An 18,265-nucleotide genomic window follows, 5' to 3' on the forward strand; every position below is an offset into this window, starting at 1 on the left:
TAAAAAAAAAAAGAGTTTTATTGGCAGTTTAGCGAACCTAAAGAATTTTTCTATTATCTTAAAAAAACGTAAAAGTTATGATGATTTAAAGTTGATGCCCCATGCCACTCAATGGATTTTTTGCCAACCAAAACCAAATCACAGGTAAGGGATGACATCACGAACTCTCCTATTGTGAACACGTTATATTTTGACTTCAGTTGTGCATGCAGTGTTATTTATTACTTTTCAGATTCGGGGTTCCGGTAAAACCGATGCTGACTTTTTGAATAGAATTTTCTGGGTTCCGAAATGTTTTCAAGTTTGCTTCGGTTGTCTCTCTACACGTTTCTCTTCTGATAGTTCCAGTCTACTGATATTTCTGTGCATGGTCATTTCATATTTTGCTGCCAAAATTCAAAAAGGAAAAGCAATACAAGAAAATCAAGAATTCAACTGCGTGGGTAATTTATAGGTAGGGACATTAGATCTTTGATATTTAGTGTTCAAGCATTTAGGTTTACATACTGATTGTGTAATTTTGAATTTTAGAGGGAAAGTGCGCTGCAAAATACTGAACCCAAACTTTATGCAGATCCATAGGATATAAGCACCGGACTACAGTTCCCCAGGAAGTGGAGGAATATACGTAACAACAACAACGATAGAAATTTAAACACGAACTTGCAAACTCCTTTTTGCCCAATTTTGGGCAGAAACAATTTCTTCAAATATGATTTTGGCTAGTATGAGAGACCGAGAAATTTGTTTTCAAATAACTGACTTTTTAAATTTTAATAATGCACCTTTATACTTCCTTCTCCTTTTGAGGTGTATAGTCGTCTAACCTTATTCCAATGCAATCAGAAATTCTGACTTTTTTGTAATTGTAACAAGGGCCTGCTGGTGGATCATATGATATTAAGCCATTTAAGGTCAGGTCAAGGGGTTTTTACTGACATATTCAAATCAGCCCATCATTCCATTTATGGTATGATATTCCTTTTATACATTTGTAAGATTGCCATTGTGGTTTACTGTACTCCCTTGAAAGCCTTGTATGCATTAAAAATTGTATTAATATTTTAACATTATTCTTCAACCGACAATAAAATAAGCAGAACTGATTAATGGTCTGCTATGTAGGGTGCATTCCTCCCCGAAGTCAGATGATAGTTAAATGTACAATACATGTACACATGACTGATAATTTCACCTTTGCACCAGAACTCAGTTAAACAAAAAACAAAAATGGTGGCTGAAGACCCTTGTCTATCATCCATTCCTTTAGTAGGTTAGTATTTACAAATATTATAATTTTTAAAAAAAATTATTAGAACAATATCTAGCCTACATGTACGTTTATAGAAACAAAACATGTCCATCAATATTTGCTTCTGAATTTTTTATCAAAAGCTTAAAATTTGGACTATTTGAGTGGGATTATCCAACTATATATCTCATAGGCTTGTTCCAGTTCAAATCACATTTTCTGAATTTTTTGTAACGAAGGTGCTGCATTTATGTATCCTACGTCATCAAGGTCAGGCGTCAATTTAACAAAAAGTCATAAGTGTACGTCGGAAAATGAAACTAGAATGAGACTTACATACCCTATTAGACAATGATTGTTAATACCAAGGAGTTAAGTATTTGCGAATTTTGCAAATGACCGACGACAATTTTCCAATATCGGACATAAAAAAATTGTCAACCCTTATAAATTACTGTCTGCGTGGTTTTATTAGTGTATAAACATTCTGTCTACCATTGTCCTTCAAACAATCACGTCCTCACTGCATATGTCATTTAAATAGCTTAGAGAGAAAGACATCTAAAACTGCCATTAATCATTATCAAGTGTGTTATCCGTTATTAGTCCCAAAAAAAGTATGTCGTTTAGGGTTACATTCCTCCCAAGAATAGGGTAGGTCGGTCGGCATTTTCATTTTTTTTTTTTTTCATTTTATTTTTTCTCAACTAAAGTTGAGCCTATATTTGTAAAATAGCATCATGTTTTAAGTCATGAAAGTGTATGGTTTTAAGTAGAAAGTTTAATTTTTAACATACACACCTATTAATCATGTCTTTTATTACAATACACTTATTTTTTGTAGGAATTTTGAACAAAATATAAGTACACTGTATTTATGCTTGAATTTACGTGATATAAATAAGTCTCCTATTCAACCACTATTGTGACCTGGTTTTTAACGTATTTTCGGTTTTACCGGAAATGATCTGTATTATACTGGAAATTGGCGGAAAATACCGATTTTTTCAATTTTGGAGAAAAAATGTATTAGGGTCGGGAGAAAAAATGAGTGTTGGTCTGGAAACCCGAAACAGACATATTTTTTTTTTGGCCTTATGTTTAACTACTTTTAAAATTTGTTTTACTACTTATGTACATACATGTACATGTACCTTACTATTTACTTAAATGTAACTTAATATTTACTTTTTTTAGGGTTCATACATGTAATTCTGATGATTCTGCAGTAACTGATGGCAAATCCAGGTAAGAACAGAAATATTAATTAATACATGTACATGTAGTAAGTGACTGAATTGGTGCATTCATTGATGATTTTAAAAAAAAATGCAAGTAATTTCTTTGCATTTTAGGTCATCCTTAAAATATTCTTGGTTGCTGTTTGTCAAATGACTCGCAAAAATTCTACCCACTTAATTTCTATTTCTTCACTTACCAGAAAAAAGTTCTATTTTTGGCACATTACTTTCCAAAAAATGTCCTTTTTGGATTAAAAAATACCTACCTTCCTACATTTAGAGGTAAGAAGGAAAACAGTTTATAATGAATGAATTTATGAGTGTTGAGAATCCATGATTGCTAAAATTTCAGGACGTAATTACATGTATTTGAAGTAAACTTTTCATGTAATAAATTTCAATAGAGTTGAAATCTGACTAAATTGACGCAGTTAGAAATTCCCTTCTCAAGCAGAATCCAAAAAAGTTTCAAATGCTTTGCCAGACCAAGTAAAAATAAGCCTAAAAGCTTTCATCCAGAATAAGTTCCCCTTAACTACATTCCTGTGCATGTATTTCAGGTGGTTTTAATTTTGGTGGCACACCTTCAGCCACATCTACACCATTTTCACTTGGAAAGGCAGCTACAGCTCCTGCAGGTGGTTTCTCCTTTGGCGCTACTCCTACAGCAGGGCAGCCGGTAGCTTCAACACAAGCTGCAGGTGGATTTAACTTTGGTGGAACAACTAGTACCCAAGCTACAACCCAAGCTGGTGGATTTAATCTTGGAGCAACTCCTGCAGCTGGTTTGTTATTTTTTTCTATGAAAACCCAAAGTTTGTTTGAACATGTGAATTACCCAGTAATAAAAATAATTTATTCCAGTCAATATCAGTTAACATGTGTCATTTTTTTGTGCTTTTTTTTGTTACAGTAGATTATTGCTATCTGGATACAACAGTCTTTTCTTTGTATTCTCCAAGTTAACTCAACTTATTTCTGTGACACTATAAAAGAGTAATCAAAGGAATCAAGATTTGAGTGGTAATCAAAATAAAATATTCCAAGGATAAAGATTAGACAGGGATAATAGACACAGATAACAAAACATGAAATAATCAACATAATATGTACAAAGAAACGAAACTAAATGGGCAACCTGGACTCAATTAGATACTGGGAGCATTGACAAGGTTCCCGATTAGGGTAAGCTTCCTCTGTAATTTGTTTGTGATGCATATATAAAACTTTCACTATAAATTAGCACTTCAATGTTAGAGCATATGGCAAAAAAAATCCTGCAGTAGTTAAGTTTTAATGAAAATTTTTAATGTACTTACAGTACATGTAATGTGATCAATTTATAATGCATACTAATATTGGTACATTGTTTCTTTATCAATTGTACTTTTGCATACATCTATTTCTTAACTTGATATTTAGGTGGCTTCAACTTAGGTGGTACACCTGCCACCACCTCTGCTCCTGGACTTAATCTTGGTGGGGGAACACAAACAACAAATACAGGAACTGGATTCTCTTTTGGTGGTGTACCATCATCTACCACAGCCCCAGCTTCATCTAGCACTCTGTCTGGATTACTTGCTCAGCCCACAAGCTCTCTTGGATTAGGTGGTCTAGCTGCCCCTAAAACTACAGCTGCTGGTAAGATAGGGCTAGTGGTATTAAGTTTATATTCTCATCTGATAATAAAAGTTTCAACTTCTGATGGTGTACTATAGGAAAATGTCATTGAAAGTTTAAGCTAGAACACTGTAGGCAGTGGAGTCCAATTGCAGAAAAAAAGATGGCATTTAGCCATCAGAATTAGATAGCATTCACATTTACTTGCTCTGTTATGATAAATAAATGGTCATTTAATTTCTTGTCTTTTGATATTATTTCAGTGCAGGTAAAACAATGTACAAAGTTTTGATATAATTAAGTGTTTATGACCTGTTTTGTTTTTCTATTTTTTGTCAAAGAGAAAGAGAAGATGGTGCTGCATCTCTCTTTTATGGACAAATTAGGTAGTGGTAAAATTGTGTTCAATTCAGACATACGTGTATGTAAGTCTATGGAGTATTTTTTGTGATAAGGAGATGAAGTATTTCAAGAAAAAAATCAAGGGTGCTACAATGAAAGTTAAGGTAAACTCAATGTAAAAAAAGATGTGCTTATTTAATCTTGTGAATTAATTTGGGGTAGTGAGGTTTGGGGTCTTGTGTCTCCAAAAATCAGTAACATGATTTTGCCTTTTATTTATAACATGGATGAAAAGACATTGGCTTATTTTCCAGTAGTGAGAAAGAAACTTAGCAATAGCAATACATGTGATTAATTCAAAGTTTTTTTAATAAAGATTTGTATTCTTTTCATTCTAGGAGTCTCATTTGGAGGAGTGACACAACTTGGTGCAGCCCCTACAACAGCCTCAACTCAACCATCAACTGGATTTGGGTTTGGAGGGTTGGCAAAGACCACTGCTGCAGCCACCACACCTGCTGGGTTTGGCTTTGCTACACCTGCCACTCAAGCTACTGCAGGACTAGGTGGCACAACTGCAGCATCATCCTCTGGCTTCAGCCTTGGAGCTAAACCACCATTGCAAAGTGGACTTACCATTGGTGCAGCTGGTTTGAATATCGGACAAACTACAACAGGTAATTTATATGGTGCAGCTGGTTTGAATATCTGACAAACTACAACAGGTAATTTATATGGTGCAGCTGGTTAGAATATCGGACAAACTACAACAGGTAATTTATATGGGGCAGCTGGTTTGAATATCGGACTAACTACAACTGGTAATTTATAATGCAGTGAAATCTGTCACAACCAAAGCCCTGTTGGAGGGAAAGTTTTGATTCACTTAGTCTGTTGTTTGGTTTACATAATTATCAAAATGCACCCTATCAGTGCACCTGGTCCATGCTCCAGTTTTTAGTGGTGTTTGAGTTGTTCATTTACTTTTGTTTCTTTGTATGAATTATTTTGGTTATTTTATGTTCTTTGTTGTGTGTGTCTGTTTTCCATATCTGGTCTTGTCCCTGGATTACATTCTTTTGATTCCCGCTAGATTACCTAGGTTACCTTGATTACTCTTAAACTTACTTGAAGTGACTTCAGATGATGTCTGTAATAGATAAGTTTACAATCTTCTATTACGGTTCTGTTCAGACAGATTTCTTTGTTTTTGGTTGAGACACAGTGGTGCGCTTAGTCATTACAGTAAAAATTTTTTGATGTACAAAAACAGTGTACACAAAAATTGTTGCAATTCAAATAATTCTTAACTAAATTTGGCTTTGATGTAGAAATAAATCCTAATTTTGACTTTAACTGATTAGAAATTAAATTAAAAGGGTTGTTTATAAGTTTTGACTAAGTTATGCTGAATTATTTTAATACCCCTAAATAATCTTCATTTTCAGCAGGAGGAAGCATTTTTGGACAGACAACAACAAAACCACAAGTGACAGGGCTTGGTGGTGTAGATCCTAAAACTTCTACTGTAACTTCAGGTAAATTGTTAGAAAAAAAATTAAATGTAAATTAAGATTTTAATGCTTGGATTTTTGTCAAAGCTTCATGTTCTTTTAATTTTAGTAATTTTCTTTAATAGAATCAATCTCTTGAGGTTTTAATCAGTACCAAGCACTTGGTGCAAAAATTTAAATAAAAAAATATACCATAGTTATTTCTTGTCCTAGTATTTCTTGCTGACATCTTTCTTTACTGTATATTTACTTCTGATTTCATCAATTTCCAGTTTTTTTTGTTGCTTTAGTTAATTCATGTATGTAAGTAGCTAATGCATGATTTTATTGCAGGAGGAACATCCACTGATACAAAACCTGGGTAAGTGATCTAGCAGATAGACGTGTAGATGCTTTTAAAACCCATAGATTCATTATTGAGGACAAAGTCCTCACTAACAGTATTTAATATGAATTAAGTTATAGCTTGGAAGCATTGAGTCTGATTTTAGTCTTATAAGAAATCACGTCTTTCACAGCTTCCCTTACAAAGTGCAGTATTTTTGTATATTCTTCACTCAAAAATGTTTATTATATATGGTCTCTGATAATTTTTAGCTCAGCTGGCCATAGGCCATGTGAGCTATTACCATCACTTGGGGTCCGTCATCGTCCATCTTTGTCGTTAACAATTTTTCTAAACCCTTCTCCTCTGAAACTACCGGACCAATAAGAACCAAACTTAGTATGAATATCCTTGGGGTATCCTATATAGAACTGATTTGGGGATTTTTGGTACGTCAAAAAAAACGTGGCAGCTGTTACTAAAAATAGAACATAGGGGTCAGACAGAAGTTGTTTGCATATATCTCAATAACTGTTAGGTTTAGCCAAATTCTGACAAGGTAAAAGTGTGATGAGATCTATCTGTGGTAAAATTTTCATGTAAATTTGTGAAGCCATGTTTGAGTTATTGCCCTTTTTTGGCATTTTTTGGCTATTTTTAATATTATTACTTTCAAAAATCTTCTCTGAAACTACTCATCCAAATAGAACCAAACTTTGTATGAATGTTACTTTGGTGTTCTGCATAGAACTGTTGTGGGGGATTTTAGATCTGTCAAAAAACATTACCGTTACTATAGATGGAACTTAGGGGTCAGACAGTAGTTTTTTGCATAGATCTCCAAAACCGTTGGGTTTAGCCACATTCTGGTACAGGTGAAAGTGTTCAGCATGATGAGATGTATCTGTGGTCAAATTTTCATTTTAATCTGTTAAGCCATGTCAGAGTTCTTGCCCTTTTTCAACATTTTTTTGCTATTTTTAATGTTATTTCTTTCAAAAATCTTCTCCTCTGACACTACTTGATCAAGTGGAACCAAACTTGGTGTGAATGTTTGTTGGGGTATCCTACATAGAGTCTTTGTGGGGATTTTCGATCCGTCAAAAAACATGGCCGCCATTACTAAATACAGAACATAGTGCTCGGGCAGTAGTTTTATCTTTGATATTATAAAAACATAGTAAAACATAAAAAGAAATTTCTTTTATGTACATGTATGTGTTTCTGTGTCTTTATCTTTTAATGCACAATAATTTGAGTTGGCATTGAAGTTATCTTTTTAGAAGATGAAGTAATTAATAAGAAATTGCTTGCATATGTAACTAAAAGTGACAAGACGTGAAAAGTCTTATGCAAAGTGTTGAATTTAAATAAAAAAGTTGTGGCAGCATTTAATTCTGTTTGAATTTAACTATGATTATCAGTTTCAGTGGTGTGTATGATTATGATTTGTATTTTTACAGAGATGGTAAAACTTTGAAAGAATCACAGCTACCACCAGAAATAACAGGAACTGTTGTGGAATTTCAGTAAGTTACTAGGGATGTTATGATTCCACTATGTCACGATCCTGTACATTTCAAGGTTCATGGCTGACAATCTTGATTTGTATCATGATTTTTAAAAGAGACCATATTATTGTTATATTAGTTATAACACATTACTAAGTATGTAGGTATTGACTAGCCTTATCCCTTTAATACAGTTTCAACAAATATTAAGTGCTTTCACACTGCAGAGTAAACTATTTCAGATTTTAAAAAAATTCTTGCGGTCATTACTCCGTTTTTTCTTCTGGTTAAGTTAGTTGATAAATAGTTATACTCGACGTCACATACTGCACATTTTCAATTTGAAGCTCTATTTTTTAAACTGTCGGGACTTACCGCTAGAGTTGTCTCTCTTTTATTTAATCTGAAGATAGTTCGCATATATGCATGACGTGATAGTTCCAACGAGTCGTTTATTGGCTGAATTCGTGCGTAACAAATCCTTACGGGAAAATCCTATACTAATATCTGCCATGTTGGTTTCTACAGGACGCTTTGTTTACAAAGGAAGTTCTTAAGTTCCCATCAAACTCCGGTGACAATTGTCTGCTTGATCAACTTCTCGGTGTTGTATGATGTTCGTGCAGAATAAATCCGAGATATCCGAATTAGTGCTGAAATGCATTCTGGGTTCTTTGATTTTTGGACAAACCATTTAAACGTAAACAACATCTAGCAACCCAATCACTGTAAACATGGCCGACTTTTGACAATGTAAATATTGGGACCGAGAATTAAAATCTCACCAGAATTTAATGATTCAATGTTTAGGGAGAAGCCGTTTGGCTAAACGAATAAGCAAGTCATTTAAAACAATTTAAATGACGGTAGGTGTCAGTAAAGTCGTAGAAAATATTTTTGTTCAAATTTTAACAGTATCTTATTTATGTGACGCCGAGTATAGTTAATAAATTTATTTGTTGAACTTATATAATTTGATTGTAGAAAGTATGTGAAATCTGAGAAGGCAGTTCAAGATGACCTATCACGATCCTCAACAAAGCCATTATACAAAGTTCAAGAAGATGTTATGGCCCTTAAACAGTTGTTGTCTGTTGTTTCTAATGGTCTGCAGAGAAATGCTGTAGTTGTTGACAAACTGAAGCATGAAATGACACAAGTTTGTATACTGATTAAATTCACTTCAATGCAAATAAGTACCTCTCTGTGTAAAGAATCAGGCAGTAGGTGGCACAACATCTTTCTAACTTTGATTTTTATTACCTCATACCATTATATTCAATACATCTAGAAAATTTAAATTTATCCTGAATCATCTATGATGTATCTGCTTATATAGGGTAAAAGTGTGGAAAAATTTTTCATCCATTTTCAACTGAATTTGACCTATCAATATCTTAACATATTTTGCCTGATTCTTTAACAGAGAAGTACTAAACACCTAGTAGCATTAGCATTCCTAAAAAACACTAGAACAGTGTTATGGTTTGAATGTATTATATCTACCAATGCATCTAAAATGTTAATTGGAATTATAGTTTACTTGTTTTAATCCAAATTTGATTACTTGTCCTGGAGATTCTATAAATCAATGACTCAAGTAACCTACATTGAATCCACACCAACTAACAAATTCTATATGTTTCTTTTCAGGAGCTAAAGAATGCTGAAATGACCATGAGAACCAAAGATACTCCTTCAGGATTACAGTATGACAATACTGCTCCTACAGAGTATGTATTAAACATGCATGCTTAATTTTAATCAGCCATGCATGAATTGTCCACCTGTACTAAGCTGTGTGACCTGCCAAGGCTGTAAAATTTCCATTTAGTGTAATATATTTTTGTTCTGCTTCAAGATTTCATTTCAAATTGGCTATAAGTCATTTTTACAACTAAAATCTGTTTAACATGTATTCTATATTGAAGGAACTTGTTCTCAGCAATTTAGTTTCACAAATTATTCTTAAAAATAAATCACTTACGAAAAATAAGTTGGGTTCCAGGTAAACAAATTTAGTGTAAGGAAAATTAAATTTGTAAGTTTTGTTATAGGTTAGTTACAATCATGGTTTAAATATCTCATTTATACTATGTACTTTTAAATTACATGTACTGTAAATCTGGAAGTGGATGGAGGGTTTTTTGTTTGAATGAATTGTATTAACAATAATCAAAACATGGATGTTTAGTGAAGTTCGACTTTCCTTTAAATATCACAAGATGTAAATCACAATTATATATAATTGACAAAAAAAAATAAAAACAATAGTTAATACATAATGCCGCGCAAAGTTGCAACGTATTATTGATACCATCTAAAAAGTTGTGTGTCTGTCTGTCTGTCTACGACACTTTCCAGATGATAACCTGAGAACGGATTAATGAATTTTGTACAGTTGTAAAGTACCATAAAATACAGGTGAAATTAAATTTTTAGCAAAATCAAATATGTAGTTTCCAAACATTTTACCACCCCTTTTTTCACCATTAGGTGGGGTACAGACATGAATTTCTTCTGTTTTTTACTGGATTTCCGTTATTTCATATCCGGATTTTACTGTTACAATTCTTTTTTTATCGTATATTTACTTCCAATTTTGCCAATTTCGGCTTTGTTTGTTGACCTTGTTAAATAATCTCTTGGGGTATCATTTAATGTTCCAATAATGCCTTATTTTTATGTAACAATTTGTTGTAGATATTTCCAAAGACTAGTAGAAGATTTTGAGAATCAGATGTTAATGTACAGACAGCAGATAGAGACTTTAGAAGAACATCTTGCATCAACACATCAACCCAATAAACTCACTCCTGATGGTAAATATTTTTATCTGACTATTTAATCATTTAGTTTTTGTACCCCCCACCCTCCTTCACTGTGAAAAAGTTGTATGTCAGTCTGTCTGGTTCTGGTGTATCATAAAATACAGATCAAGTTTGATTTATTGCTTGATGGGATACTATTTAAGTAGCTGTCTTTGTAAGAGTCATGCAAAATCTGAAAAATGTGATACACCCCCAAAAAGGCTACATATTTTTATTTTTGTAATTAGGTTGTTTTATGGGTCTATACTATGAAATGTGTAATTATTCATTCAAATCTGCCTGCTCTTAGGAGATAATCCACATTGAAAATCCAGTAGATTCTATTGTATTTGAGTGCCATTTACAGAGTTATCTCCCTTAATTTTGAAATCTACAGCACATTCTATATAATTTTTATCTCCTAAGAGCACGGGTTATATGAAAAACTACATGTTAATTCCTGTTTACCATGACATTTCAAACAAAATATCAAAAGTAAAAATATATAGGCTTTTTACCCATGAATCACATTTTGCATGATCCTTAGCTGGAGTACTACTTAAAAAAAAACACAAAACTATTACAATGTGGCAATTATCATTTAATGTCCCATTAGATGCCCTATTTTCGTTGTTCTGAAATTATTACATTCCAATTTATCCTTTTGGTTGAAGAAATATGCATTGGCAGCATCAACAATTCCATAATGCCATATTTATTGCAATAGTAATTGCTTTTGGTTAGTTTTATATTCATAAAACAAATAATTATGAGTTTAAAGGTCAAATTATTCATGTATGTATCTGTATGAGTTTCTGACCTTTGGGTCATCTGAATATTGAATGGATGGTGAGTAAATTTTACTTGTCTAGTATTAGTGTTTGAAAATATTTTGAGTACATATTTCATGTATATATCGCTTATAAGAAGTTTATTTTCTTGTATTATGGGCAAAATAAATTATTACATTTCCATTGCTTTATTCTTCAAGACCTGAGTAATTATTACAATATAACAGTAATCTCTGATTTGACAGTAAAATTAAGTTAAAAATATGCATCCCAACATATGCCTGAAAATATATACGAATGTCATTTCCAATTATATCTGTTCTACATGTTTATTTCAAAACTACTAAAGTCCATATAATTGTAAATCTTTACAAATTTTCATAAAATTAGCACTTGTCTTTTTTTATACAGTAGTTTTTTATTTTGGTTGAAGGGTCGAGAGATCGAATGAAAAAAGATATTGTCATCAAATGATGTAATTAATTTTTTTTTTAGATTTGATATTGCTACTGAGAAAGTTACATGAGACATTTATAGCTTTAGCAGCCCAGCTCCATCAAGTTCATGAATCTGTCAAGGTAAAAGTTAAGAGATTTGTGATATTTTTCTTTTGTGGGTGTACTGTCTTAGTTGTCTCATGTTGGTGTGCTCATTTCCAGTGTGTAAGGACATTGGATTAATATACGGCTAAGTATTACCATAGACTTTAGAATTGTTAGTCATTGGTAATATAAAATGTACTTAGCCAAGTGCACGAAGACATATAGGACAGGGTCGTGACCTCTTGGCTTAAAAGTCAAAATATGTCTGGGTAGGGTGACACAACTTCTTGTGACTTTTTGGCTCAAAAGTCAAAATGATATGTCTGGTTGGGGTGACACAACTTCCTGTGGCTTTTTGGCTCAAAAGTAAAAATGATATGTCTGGGTGGGGTCACACAGCTTCCTTTTGGCTGTTGCTTTTGTGTGTTGGTACATTTAACACTTGGCTTGTTCAAAGTAAGTTCTTTTCTATCGATTAAATGTTTTTGCCCTTTAATGCTTGAAATATTTGCCATAGGATGCAAATACCCTGACATTCAATTATAAGAGTGTATAGGCATTCTAGTTCTGTCAGTGGTCTTAATTATGATAAATGTTCTGGGCTAGATCTATTTAAGAAGTATTTCCTCCTTGTGGAATATAATAATAAGCAGATTTTTTATGTTGCCTATGTAGGTACAGAAAGAACATTACCTGAACTACAGAAAGATTTTCCTCCATGATACAAAGAATATATTTGAGACAGAAAAGAAATCTACACACCATGCCAGACCTGACACTGCCACACATCTTGGTCCAACACCATTTGGTGGTCTGTCAAATGCTGCAGCTGTTGCCATGGCATCAGCTTTAACAAGGTCACAACAACCCACAGCAGGTAAATATAGATTTGATTTTAATATTTTAGTGAAAAAGAGCAACAGAAAATTATATTTTTAGTTCCGAGTCCCTCTTTCATCTGTGGTATGGTATTGCACATTTTTATGGCCTGACTCGAAGTTGAATAATTCATTTCTACGTGTACCTGGCCCAAATGCCACAAGACTTGAAAAATACTCAAGTCTGAGAACATTTGTAACCTCTATGCTAATTCCTCTCAAATTTTCAGACAGAATTAATCTTTTCAAGTTTTGCGGTGCTGAGGGTTAGGGTTGACTTTCATGAAAAACAGTGTGATGCCAACAATTTCAATATTCAGCTTGTATATCTAAAAATCATAGTAACCAGGAACTAGATAAGGTAAAAAAAATCACTGTCTTGTGCAAGCACAAAATAAGCATTAATTAATTTGGTATAAATATATTTCATGTGGCATCCTATATTTTCTGATTCTTAATAGAAGTTGTATTTTACTAATAGGTCCACCAGTAGCTGGTCTTTCTGTCAACCTTGGACAAACAACAGGCTTTGGGTCTACTGGATTATTTGGTGCAACTCAGCCAGGTAAATCATACCTGTTAACCTATACAACAGGTCATGTTCTCCTGTGAGAGATTTTAACATAAAAACAAATTTTTGGTGTCAACTATTTAGCATTTTTCACAGAAAATATTGTAATTTTAGCCAAAAACCTCCCACCAAACTTACCTTGATTTTATGCGAGTTGTTCCCCTTTATGTGGGAGGGTTAACTAGTATGTGTAAATAAATGTGGCTACTGACATATTTTGTAAGTAGAACTTGCAAGTGTGTAATTTTGATTGGTTGAAAGATGAACCATTAATGATTACAAGATATTATAAAATTATAAATCATTACCAAACCAAATTTATTCAATATTTCTAGTTAAGTACAAGCAGGAATTAAACACCTTCATGATTTTACAGTGTTATTGTGTATTGAAGTAGCTGTCTTTGTAAGAATCATGCAAAATATGAAAAATGTGATACACCCCAAAAAAGGCTACATATTTTTATTTTTGTAATTAAGTTGTTTTATGGCTCTATACTATGAAATTTGTAATTATTCAATCGAATCTGCCTGCTCTTAGGTGGTAATCAACATTGAAATTCCACAGTGCATTCTATACAATTTTTATCTCCTATGAGCACGGGTTATATGAAAAACCGAATGTTAATTTCTGTTTACTAAAGAATTTTAAACAAGAAATCAAAAATAAAAATATGTAGGCTTTCCAACCATGTATCACATTTTGCATGATTCTTAGCTGGAGTGCTACTTAACTTTTCCAAAATAACTTGCCATTCTTTGTATGAGTACATCTAATCAAGTGTAACAGATGGGAATATGCTGTATACATTCTAGATTTTTATTATTGTAGGATTTGGTGGTACAGCAACAACACAGCCAGGTATGAGAAATATTTTTTGGCAATAAATACTGTAAACCCAGAAAGTAACTTCATTTTAGCAGATATTGTGAATTGTACCACTATTTTTTTGAGTGAAATTCACATCAGTAACTTTAAAAATTCCACAATGCAAATTTCAAACATTGCAAATTTAAGTCAGTGGTATTATGGCAAAAATAAAAATATCACAGTAATTCCTGATATTACAGTTGTACATTGTTATCATTTGTCTCTGAGTATCAAAGTTTCAGTTTTCATCGGTTTTTGTGGGTTTTTTTTTAACTCCAAATTTGAATGACATCTGTTGGTAGTACCTTTCAGAGTTTACTTAAAAGTTGTGTTTACACTTGTTGAAGACCTTTATATGATCTCTGAATTCTGAAAGTATTTACTATTTTGTATTTAGGCTATAAGCTGGTGCATTTGTTACATTTTACCATATCTGTTCTATTTTCTTTTACCAACAAAATTAGATCTCTTCTTTGAAACCTTAAATGGTTTAAGAAATCTATGAATTCATTCTCCACAATTAAAATACTGAGAAATCATGAAAACTGGTAATGATAAATTAAACTGCATTCACAGTATTCACCAAATATATGGTATGTCCTGAATAAATGGATTAATATTCTTCCTGTTTCCTATATTTTGGTCCTGTTTGGAAATACAAATAATATAATTAAAGATGATTTTAATAAATGTTCAATTTCTGGTTTATGAACTAAGAAATCACACAAATGTATAATATGTATGTACTCGTACCTTCAACCAGGATTTGGTGGTGGATTTGGAGCTACTACTCAGGCTGCTGGATTTAAAGGTGAGATTTTGACGTGACATATAATGTTCAATTACACTACTTACACCTCATATATAAAAAACATAAATTAACCAGATTGTAGGTGATAGACTCGTATAATCTAGATAACTATGTAATGTAAATCAGCTTATTTTCGGTATTAAATATAAATGTTGCCTGCAAAGGAAATAGTCAAAATCTATCACCTAGAGTAAATCATGTAAATCAGGTAATTTAAAAAAAAAAAAAAACAATAAAGTTGCCAATAAACAGAGATACTGTTAAATTTTGATTTGAATTTTCAGGTTTTGGAGGTGGTTTTGGTGCTACAACAACTACCCAGTCAGCAGGGTTTGGAGGGTTTGGTACCCCATCTGCTACTGTTAGACCGTTAGGTTAGTGGTAAGCACCCCCATATGTAACAATTAAATAAGTACAGGGTTTATAGGGATTTATAGATCTAACACGAAACCTATTAACCTGCCTATATACATTTTATAATATTTTACTGGAGTGAAACATGCCAGGTGATCTTGCTATTTGATTGGTCAGCTTTGCAGTGGATATTAGACCATATCCCTGTTGAAGACTCTTGGATATAAAAGCAGATTAGAAATTTTATACGACTCAAAATAAGCACCAAATCGTAACTATGTTGAAGATCAACATCTTTTAGAACAAGAATTAAAATAAAAAACTTATTTAAAGATATACCAGTAGAATATAACTGTTATTTGGGATATTCAAGGGGAAATGGTCTAATATTCCCTGTATTGGCTCTATATTCTCTTCTCCTACAGCTCAGGGAGTATAGAATGCTGACATGGAATGTGAGCCCTTATCCCTTCTGAAGATCTTAAATAAAATATGATATTGTGGTGGGGTACTAATTAATAATTTAATAGAAGTAATTTAGAGCTCATCCATCTTACATTAGTAATATTTTATTGAAATGTTACATCTAGCAGAGCCAGTAAAAATGCCATGTTCAATGAGTATCTCCATGTAAAAATTAGGATATAATGTAATAATTGGGACTGCTGCTATTGCACAAAAATTCTTCTTGTATTAGTCAAGATTTTTGTTAATGTTTTAATGATTCCTTTATGTTGTTTTATATTCCAAAATTATAAAGATGTGTTGAATTTGACTAGAATATATTATTAGTGAGTCTCTGTTTTCTTCAAATTTTTTTCAGTACACTAAAGCTATGGTAGAGATTGTATATTTGTATTGAAAGATGATAGATTTTATGTTGCTTGTATATTGTATAAATCTGTCACTCAGAGATTTTTTTCTCTCAGGGTTTGGTACAACAACAACTGCATCAGGATTTGGAACAACAAGCACTTTTGGACAAACTGGTTCCCTGTTCGGGGGAACACCTGCTCCAGGTACTACACCAGCTTTTGGAACAACTGGTGACACATTTCAGTTGAACAAACCTCCAACATCCAAGAAGAAAAGATGAAATAGCTAATTATCATAATTTTTACATTGACCAAAGTGTCTTTGATAGACTCATGTGGAAAAATCATGGTTCAAATTTTTTATGTTGTATCTCAAAATTGTAATTGTTAATTCATCTTGTTCAGTGTGATGGTTTTTCTCAGGAAAACATCTTGTACAACAATTCAGGTTACTAATTTTAAGTATTTCTTTTTTTAATTGAAAGGGATACATTAACTACAATAGTAATAACTTTCTTTGTGACTTCTTCACTGTAAAGGTAGCTTTTATACACATGTAAGCATGGATCATTCAGATTTTGCTGGTTTTAAGTTATGAAATTGTTTTGACCAGGCTATATTGATCAAAAGGCATATCATCAGATTTATAAGATTTTGTGACTTAATCATACATGTAACATGAAAACCATGATTTGGTAAATGCAACATAGATACAATGCAGTGTTTCTAGAACTAAGTTGTGGGAACAATATTTTTTAAATACATCATATTAACAATTAAAATGCTCTAAAATATTTATTTTCAACTTGTATGAGGTCATTGTTAAAAAATGAGATGTAATCAACTTGAATGTAAGATATGGTGGAAACCCTTGCAAGTACAATGGTGATCTGCATGAACAGTTGTCTTTTAAACTAACTACATATGAAAGAAATTTGACCAATCCAACACAACAACTTTTTCTCATTCAATTGAGGTGTAAATTCATGATAACAGTTGATTAATCAAAGAACAAATGCAATTTATTTTGTGTAAAAGTACTTGGTTTTTTTTAGATCTGATGCAGTGAAATTTCCATTCTGGTCATTTACTGTTATGTTAAAACCAATCTTGTTTCAATTAAATTGTTGATATAATAAAAGATGTTTTCTTTTTTATGTATTTTTGTGTATCTGTTCTCCAATTTTCTATGAAGACAGATGGTCAGTGATTCCCAATGTATTCTTGCTTTTACTGAATAAAAATCTTTTATTGCAGGGGTTGATCTAAAGATTTTGAAAAAGGACATCTTAGGCTATTTTTTTCTTATTTTGCCAGAAATTTACAAAAATTTTCTAACAAAAGGATGGTTTCAACCTTTAGAACCCCCTGGATCTGCCACTGTATTTTAAAAATGGCCTCATCCTCTATGCAAATTTTATTTAAATCCATCAAGGCAAACTGTTGGAGGTTTATATTTGGCTGAAACCAGTTAGTTTTTGTTCTTTGCTGCAATACAAAGCAGGGACATAGAAATGCTGGGCTTCTGTCTGATAAAACTTTTAAAGTACTCTCATGCAATTTCATAAAATTTATACTAAAGGTTGTTACAAGAAGTAGAAAGAAATTTGCTGTTGGATTATTTATAGAAGAGTTATTGCCCTTTGAATTTAGAAAATCTCACTTATTTTCATTCCTGCAACATTATTAGTGTTCTCGTAATTTCATTTTGTATATTTGTTTTAGATATCAATATCAATCTACTTTCATCTGTGTAAGTTTAATTTCAATCAGTCAAGGCAAGGTAAATTTGTACAGCAAAAACCAATTGTGGATATAAGGAAGAAAGGACTAACACATATAAAGCCAAAATTCTATAGTCAGGAAAGGCATGTTTTAGAAAAAACTTTCAAACCATGATATCCATTCTGGTTACTATTTATTAATTTTATCAGTTTAACATCCTGAAAATGAAAAAAATATTGCAGCATTCTTAAGTTTTGGTTGTAAATGCAACATTGAAAAAAAAAAAATCC

At 32.3% G+C, this 18,265-nt stretch overlaps 1 protein-coding gene across 4 annotated transcripts; it reads left to right on the forward strand.

Moving 5' to 3' along the window:
- The first annotated feature begins 283 nt into the window (after window positions 1-283).
- Window positions 284-17,407, forward strand: LOC148604782 (nucleoporin p58/p45-like). 4 transcript variants are annotated; one of them, XM_088549460.1, is made up of 18 exons: window positions 284-454; window positions 2,450-2,500; window positions 3,054-3,278; window positions 3,916-4,137; window positions 4,857-5,135; window positions 5,907-5,996; window positions 6,306-6,333; window positions 7,761-7,826; window positions 8,793-8,967; window positions 9,462-9,541; window positions 10,512-10,630; window positions 11,905-11,987; window positions 12,627-12,828; window positions 13,311-13,394; window positions 14,232-14,261; window positions 15,034-15,081; window positions 15,366-15,462; window positions 16,365-17,407. In XM_088549460.1, exons 2-17 carry the CDS (start codon window positions 2,488-2,490, stop codon window positions 15,458-15,460), a joined length of 1,839 nt encoding a protein of 612 aa, XP_088405586.1. In that variant the 5' UTR covers window positions 284-454; window positions 2,450-2,487; the 3' UTR covers window positions 15,461-15,462; window positions 16,365-17,407. The 4 variants fall into 4 exon arrangements, with proteins under 4 accessions (XP_088405586.1, XP_088405585.1, XP_088405583.1 ...); XM_088549459.1 differs by having other exon boundaries at window positions 320-454; window positions 5,910-5,996; window positions 15,366-15,455; XM_088549457.1 differs by having other exon boundaries at window positions 321-454; window positions 15,366-15,455.
- The last annotated feature ends 858 nt before the right edge of the window (window positions 17,408-18,265 follow it).

This window comes from Perna viridis, chromosome 10 (genome assembly GCF_037379345.1).
Source record: "Perna viridis isolate PV_CMFRI_1.1 ecotype Kerala chromosome 10, ASM3737934v1, whole genome shotgun sequence".
NCBI classification, from domain to species: Eukaryota; Metazoa; Mollusca; class Bivalvia; order Mytilida; family Mytilidae; genus Perna; species Perna viridis.

Excerpts from the sequence above, each read along its gene's own strand:
- LOC148604782 (XM_088549457.1), top strand. Across the intron at positions 5,136-5,906 it reads TATCGGACAAACTACAACAG|CAGGAGGAAGCATTTTTGGA; the intron begins GTAATTTATATG and ends CTTCATTTTCAG. Across the intron at positions 15,456-16,364 it reads TGCTACTGTTAGACCGTTAG|GGTTTGGTACAACAACAACT; the intron begins GTTAGTGGTAAG and ends TTTTTCTCTCAG.